At 36.3% G+C, this 7,965-nt stretch overlaps 2 protein-coding genes across 2 annotated transcripts; one reads left to right on the forward strand and one right to left on the reverse strand.

Annotated features, from left to right (window-relative positions):
* Nucleotides 1–338: 338 nt before the first annotated feature.
* On the forward strand, nt 339–1,286 carry LOC126001385 (olfactory receptor 4E1). The gene has a single exon (XM_049768644.1). It carries the CDS (start codon nt 339–341, stop codon nt 1,284–1,286), a length of 948 nt encoding a protein of 315 aa, XP_049624601.1.
* Nucleotides 1,287–6,607: 5,321 nt separating this feature from the next.
* LOC126001400 (olfactory receptor 1509) lies at nt 6,608–7,543 on the reverse strand. The gene has a single exon (XM_049768660.1). It carries the CDS (start codon nt 7,541–7,543, stop codon nt 6,608–6,610), a length of 936 nt encoding a protein of 311 aa, XP_049624617.1.
* Between the last annotated feature and the right edge of the window lie 422 nt (nt 7,544–7,965).

The following is a 7,965-nucleotide window of genomic DNA, read 5'->3' on the forward strand; positions in this document are numbered from 1 at the left end:
ACCTTCCCTTGCCTTTGTTGTTGATGACCCAGGAGTCATACACACACACTTGGTTGATATTTTCACACATTTGTTTTCAATATACTGGGGATTAGACACTTGACTGATATTTTGGGTTTAACATCAGTCACTGGGAGAAGGGACAACACACTTGAGCAGTTTGGGGCAAAGAAAAGAACTGGAGAGTTCACATATACAATGTTGACATTACCAGTGAGCCAACTCCTGGGCCCCATGAAATGAGGTTTTATGACAAGGGAGGAAGCATAAATACAAAAAAGTGATAAAAATAATTAAAACTGTTTTTTTTATATTTGTAGGAGTATTCAACAAAGACAATGGAAGAGGCTGTCTTACTTAATCAAACTACATTTGTGACATATTTTCGACTTAGAGGTTTATCTGTAAATCAGAAGGTTCAAATGGCTGTATTTGCCATATTCCTTGTTTTCTATGTCTTGACACTGATTGGGAACATCCTCATTGTTATAACTATTATCTATGATCGCCGGCTCCATACTCCTATGTATTTCTTCCTCAGCAATCTGTCCTTTATCGATGTCTGTCACTCTACTGTCACTGTCCCCAAGATGTTGATAGATACCTGGTCAGAGGAGAAACTCATCTCCTTTAATGCTTGTGTGACTCAGATGTTCTTCTTGCACCTCTTTGCCTGTACAGAGATCTTTCTTCTCACTGTCATGGCCTATGATCGGTATGTGGCCATTTGCAAGCCCCTACAGTACATGACAATAATAAGCTGGAAAGTATGTGTGCTACTGGCTGCGGCCCTATGGGCAGGGGGGACCATCCATTCCATAGCCCTGACTTCCCTTACTATCAGGCTTCCCTATTGTGGTCCTAATGAGATTGACAACTTCTTCTGCGATGTACCTCAGGTGATCAAATTGGCCTGCACTGATACCTACATCATTGAGATTCTGATTGTCTCCAACAGTGGACTGATCTCTGTGGTCTGTTTTGTGGTCCTTGTGGTTTCCTATGCAGTCATCCTGGTGAGTCTGAGGCAGCGTATCTCTGAGGGTAGGCGAAAGGCCCTATCCACCTGTGCAGCGCACCTGACCGTAGTCACTTTGTTTCTGGGACACTGCATCTTCATCTATTCCCGTCCATCCACAAGCCTACCGGAGGACAAGGTAGTGTCTGTGTTTTTTACTGCAGTCACCCCCCTGCTGAACCCTATCATCTATACACTTAGGAATGAAGACATGAAGAATGCCTTGAACAAATTAATGGGGAGGCCAGAAGGGAAAGAAAAAAAATGAAATTGTTTTAAGATACTTTTAAGATACTTGGTGTTCCACATCAAAGAGATGTCTTGCAAATAACAAGTTATATACCATATTAACCCAACAATATGACTTATAAAACTATCTTCTTCCCAATACTTGACAATCTTGGTGATTGCTATGATTTTTAATATATTTCACATTCTATAAACTATACTAAATAATTTGCATTGCATTAGCTCTCATGACAACCCTGTGAGGTAGATATTATTATGCTTACATATATAGCATGCACAAGGTCACCCAAATAGAAAAATGATAAAGGTTGAATGTAACCCAAGTGTATCAGTAAAAGCACAGGCTGTTTGTATTACATCATGCTTCTGGTTTATGGTGATAATCAAGAATCTAAACAAGTCATCAAATTTCCAAATAACTATGCATACTTCATTCACTTATGCTTGTCCAAATAGCTTAGCAAACACTGCTAAATCAAAATGAGTTTGCATGGCTGAAATGAATTTTTATAAAGAATTCAATCTATTTTATTCACCTCAGTCTTGAGGTTTTGGCATCCTTTTTAACTAATAAAGTATTTTTCCCTGGGTTAAAAAAATGACTTCAAGGTAGGGATGTAGTTTAATCAATAGAGCACAAACCTTACATGTATAAAATACTGATGAAATTCCTGGAACCAAAACACACACAAACACACAAGACTTCATTTGGCAATTATTTACTTAGTATATATCATATGCTAAATCTAAGTTTATAACCATAAAATATAAGTATGTACCCTATTTTACAAAGCTTATAGTCTAGTGAAAATAGAAAACAAAAAAGTAAATAAACAAAATGTAGGAGAAATAGCTCAAAGGTCTGAGTGTATACTTTACATGTGGGCTCAGTTTTCACACTGCATAGTTTCCTGAGCACTGATAGAAGCAACCCAAAAAGCAAAAAAAAAAAAATTATACATTTATTACCTCATAGGTTCTGTGGATTAGTAATGCAAACATAACTGGAAGCAATCAGAGCCAGACAGGAGTAATTCCTGAGTGCAGAGCCAAGGTGTGGCCCAGAAACAAAACAAACAAACAAAAAAGTTGCTTGCCATAAATATCTTTAATTTGCCTACATTTCTTCATCCTTAAGATGTTAATATTTAACTTATATTATTAAGCCTTTTAATTGTCCATGAGAGCATATATGATATTAATTGATATTGATATTGATTGATATTAATATTGATATTAAGACTATATTAATTGATATTAATACTATAAAATAGGAAATGTATGAACACACAAAACAATGACCTTCAGTAAACTTTAAGTAAACTCCCAACTGATTTATCAAGAGCAAAAAAAATTTAAGGAAGTCATGATTTTTATGTAGGAGTATAATAAAACCTGAATCAGAGATTTAAAGGAGTATGGAGATCTTGCTGAACTAAGAAAAGAGTGACTGGAAGCCCCTGGGGCAGGAGAAGAAGACCAGGCTGCTGGGCCACCGGAGGAAAAAAAAAAAAAAAAAGATAATAGTGACTGGGCAGTATGAATTGTTTAAAATTTATCAGAGTCCCAGAAAAAAATAATGTTAATATGAAAGTTATCCCAAAAGCTACTAAGAGCTTGAATCTTAGCTTGAATCTTAGCTAAATAATAAACTATGCGTATGGGTACTGAGAACAAATACCAAACACCTACCAGTTTTCATAAGGCAAGGAAAATTTTTTCATTACTACAAGCTAAACTAGTAAGCCTTGTCAATATTCAGAAAATACAGTAGAAATTTTAAAAGAGACATTTTAGAGGTTAGAGAGATAGTACAGTGGATAGGGTAAGACTGACTCGAGTTTAGTCCCTAGCACCCTACATAGTCTTCCAAAGCACCACCAGAGTGATCCCTAGCCCTGAGCACAGAGCCAGGAGTAAACCCTGAACAATGTTGGGTGTGGCCCAAAAATAAAAAACAAAAAGCCACATTTTAGAAGTAAAATCAAACTAAAAGTACAAGAGAATATATCATTCCTAGAGGGAAAGGAAAAAAAGTTGAAAGGAGGCCACAGTCAAAAAATGGTTGAGAAAACACTTGTCTAAACAAACCCTTTATTATGTACATATATTCAATAAGTTTAATACAATGTGGATTATTTATCCCTGTTCCATGGTGTCTTTGTAAGAAGCACTCAACATTAGAAAGCCAAACAATATGACTTAAAAGGCTGATTATTGTAGTTACCTGAAAACCCCTTCACTTATTTTTTTTAGTACCTAAGCCATACTGTTTCAAAGACTTGAACACAGTTGAAGCATGAGTGAATATCACTTTCATACATTGTTTTCTAGTGGCTTGGCTCTTTAAAGTATGGTGAATGAGTTCTGAGAGGTAGCTACTCAAGGTGACCCAAACTTCCAAAGGATTTAAGTAAAAACTAAAGTTCTTTAATGGCCTTCCCTAAGAATTTACACAGCATCACTCATGCTATTGGTCACTAAGATCAAGATCACATTCAATAAGAAGAGGAAACATTGGGGCCGGGCGGTGGCGCTGGAGGTAAGGTGCCTGCCTTGCCTGCGCTAGCCTAGGACGGACCGCGGTTCGATCCCCCGGCGTCCCATATGGTCCCCCAAGAAGCCAGGAGCAACTTCTGAGCGCATAGCCAGGAGTAACCCCTGAGCGTCACAGGGTGTGGCCCAAAAAAAAAAAAAAAAAAAAAGAAGAGGAAACATATTCTTCCTTCTTCTCAGTGGAAAAGTATCAAATGATTTATGAATTTTTTTAAAAACCGTCAGTTAACTAGTGCACTTCATGAAACATTTAAGGAATGATAAGATCATACAAATTCTTAAAATAGAAGAAAATCAAATAATTCCCAACTCATTTTTATAAAACTAACATTAATGATTCAAAATTTACACAAAGACATTGCAAGAATATAAATATCTAATTAACCCCATGAACCTAGATTCAAATGCCCTTTACAAATATTAGCCATTGACTTACAGTTTTGTGAAATTTCAGTTTAGCTTTATTTATCTATATGTGTATAGGTGTCATCACCTCAACAATTTAAAAGAGAAAAGTCTCTTGTCTACGTGGGATATAAAGAAACATAATAAGAAACCAACAAATGTCAAAAGCATCAAAACCAGAGATCTTGTTAACAGAACTGAGTCTTACCTGGGAGAAGGGTAACTGGGAGGGGCTCTTGGGAAATTGATAGAGGGAAGAAACGAACTCTTCAGTGACAGATCTGGTATTGAAATAATGTATAAAAGTATAACTAACAGTATTGTAAATCACAGTATCTCAATAAAAATGGTAAAGAAAAAATGAAATGGGGGACACAGTAATAGGTAAGTAAGTAGGGCATTTTCTTGCACGCAGCCAACCCAGGATGAACCCCGGTTCAATTCCCAGCATCCCAGATGGTCCCCTGAGCCTTCCAGAAGTGATTTCTGAGCACAGAGCCAAGAGTAAACCCTGACCCCCACTTAGCAAGTTAATTTAGTAATATAAGAAAAGAACAATTTATTATGAATGCACAAAATTCATATCGACCAAGATATTAACATTTGAAAATTAATATAATTCACTGTTTTAACAGAATTAAGGAGAAAATATAATTATGTAAAATACAGAAAAAGTATTTGATAACATCTAATAGCCATTCATATTAAAATCTTTCAGAAAACTATGTAGAGAAGAAAATTTCCTTTTATTTAAAATAGGAATCTAGGAAAAAATTAAAATTAATATCCTACTTGATGGTGAAAGACTGAAAATTTTCTCCTACAATCAACAGTAAAACTGCTTTTAATCCTTACTGCATAAACAATGTACTAAGATTTAGTATAACATAAGAAAAGTAGTCATGTAAATCATGCAAAGAATAGAATAATTTTCTATCTTATTTGTAGATATTATCTGCAATAAGATATAAACATAAATACACACAGTCCTAAGGCAACTACCCCCCCCAAAAAAAATTACCAGAATCTGTTCGGTAAATTAACAATGTCACAAGATACAATGTGTGTATATATGTGAATTGTATTTCTACTTAGGACATCTTAAGTCCAACCAACCAAGTGTGATCCCTGAGTGTAAAGCCAGGATTAAAGTTCTGAACTTATACAGACATGTCCCAAAATAAATAAATAAAATTAAAACAAAGAAGAAATGCTTGTAATCATCAAAGATAATAGAAATAAAAAATAAAATAAAACTACATATGAACTAGAATGGTTAAACTTAAAGAGTACCAATACCAACTGTTTAATAGTACCAATACCAACTGTTTAATATTAAGTTCTTTTTTTTTTTTTTTTTGCTCTTTGGGCCACACCCACTGACGCTCAGGGGTTACTCCTGGCCATGAGCTCAGGAATCGCTCCTGGCTTGGGGGATCATATGGGACAATGGGGGATCCGTCCTAGGTTAGCCAATGCAAGGCAAACTCCCTACCACTTGCGCCACGGCTCTGACCCCGAATATTAAGTTCTTAAACTTCTGAAAGTTTAGAATCATAGAATCAACTCAAAAAGCACCCTTATAGTTTCTTAAACAGTTATAATACTTGCTATGTGTACCAATGGCTCTATACTTAAATATTTATCCAAAAGAAATAAAAATATGTTTCCTGGGTTAGAAAGAAAGCGCAGGGTCTATGGTTCTTGCCTTTTATGCATGTAGCTGACCCGTTTGATCTCTATCCCTGAATATGGTTCCCCTGAGCACTACCAGTAGTAATCCCTGAACACAGAGACAGTAAGCCTTGAACAGAGTAGCAAGTGCAACAAAAACTCTCCCACTCTTTCATAAAATAAAATTTGATACCTTATCTTGATTTCATCTATAAAATTATTACCAAAAATACAAAATAGATCTAGAAATGGGTGGTTCAGTTTTAAAGGAACAAAATTTATTTTAATTTAATTAATAAGTAACTTGAGTGCATACTTGACACATACATAACCCAAACCACTGTAATATATAAAACACAGATTTGCTGCATAGCTTCCCAATGAAAATAGCCCACAAAAAAAGTATAAATCAAGAAAGTAAGCTCTCCCACAACTGTATTCATTCCTGACAATGGATCTGTGCTCCAAATTTTGTTGTTTACTGAAACTTTCTTTAAACTTTAAACTTTCTTTAAACTGTTTCAGTTCTTCTTTTTCCTGTTCCAATGTGATCTTTTCTTTATTTAATCAATAATTAATAAGTCTCTCCCTTTCAAGCAAAAGGCTACTCTGATCTATGTCATTTCATCTAATGATTTTATTTACTTCTAATGTCTCATTAGATGTGTGACCATAATTATGTTTGCAATCCATTACCCTCACATATCATGATTTCATGAAATATATTTGTCTCTGTCTGAGATGTTTCATGGCACTTTTTACTTCTTCATTCCTCAAAGTGTAAATGAGGGGATTCAGCAGAGGGGTGACCACTGTATAGAAGACAGAGACCACTTTGTCAATGGAGTAGCTGGTATCTGGCCGAGTATAGATGAAGATACATGGTCCAAAGAAGAGTGCAACCACCATGAAGTGGGAAGAACAGGTAGATAAGGCTTTGCGGCGTCCTTCAGCTGATTGCTTTCTCAGAGAAACCAGAATAACCGTATAGGATGTGACCAAAGCCAGGAAACAGACAAGGGAGATGGTTCCACTATTGGATACAATCAGCATTCCCGTGAGGTATGTATCTGTACAGGCCAGCTTAATGACTGAAGGCACGTCACAGAAATAGCTATCAATAATGTTGGGTCCACAGTAAGGCAAGCGAATGGTCAAGAAGGTCTGCACCAGTGAATGAATAGTACCTCCCAGCCAGAGTGCAAAGACCAGTTGTATACAGACTGTCATGTTCATCACAGTGGAGTAATGTAAAGGAGTGCAGATGGCTACATAACGATCATAGGCCATAATTGTCAGCAGAAAGATCTCAGCACAGGCAAACAAATGCAGAAAGAAAAGCTGTGCAATGCAGTTGTCAAAAGATATAGTCTTTCTCTCCAGAAGAAAACCTTCCAGCATCTTCGGTACAGTGACAGATGAATGACAGATGTCAATAAAAGACAGGTTGCTTAGGAAGAAATACATGGGAGTATGAAGACGTGGAGTAAAAACTATGGTAACCATAATAACAATGTTCCCCAGAAGAGTTAGTGAATATGTAACTGAGAAGGTCATTAAAAATGTTAGCTCAAGCATCCAGTTATCTGTGAGTCCTAAGAAAACAAATTCAGTCACTCTTGTTTGATTTAAAGCATCCATCAAAAAATGAGCTTTCCAAAGAACCTTGAATAGGGGTAAAATGAAAGTTAGTTTAGCTTTATTATTATAAGATTTAAATTAATTGATTCTATTTTTTATTTACATGCTTTGGAGGGGGTTGGAGCCACACCCAGAGGCATTCAGGGATTACTCCTGGCTCTGTGCTCAGGAATCGCTCCTGGTAGACTCAGGGGACTATATGGGATGCCGGGGATTGAACCCAGGTTTGACCAGGTTGGCCACGTGCAAGCCAAAGCCCTACCGCTGTGCTATCACTCTGGCCCCATATTTGAATGCTTATTATCATTGCATATAGAGTCTAAGACCATGTCTATAAAACATGTTAAAATATACCCACATGCATCAGAAAAAATGCCACTCATTTTAGATGCACTATTCTATTAAACCAGTACCTCATCATG

This window comes from Suncus etruscus, chromosome 2 (genome assembly GCF_024139225.1).
Source record: "Suncus etruscus isolate mSunEtr1 chromosome 2, mSunEtr1.pri.cur, whole genome shotgun sequence".
Lineage (NCBI taxonomy): Eukaryota > Metazoa > Chordata > Mammalia > Eulipotyphla > Soricidae > Suncus > Suncus etruscus.

Coding starts and splice junctions, on each gene's coding strand:
- LOC126001385 (XM_049768644.1), top strand. CDS start 339: ATGGAAGAGGCTGTCTTACTTAATCAAACTACATTTGTGACATATTTT.
- LOC126001400 (XM_049768660.1), bottom strand. CDS start 7,543: ATGGATGCTTTAAATCAAACAAGAGTGACTGAATTTGTTTTCTTAGGA.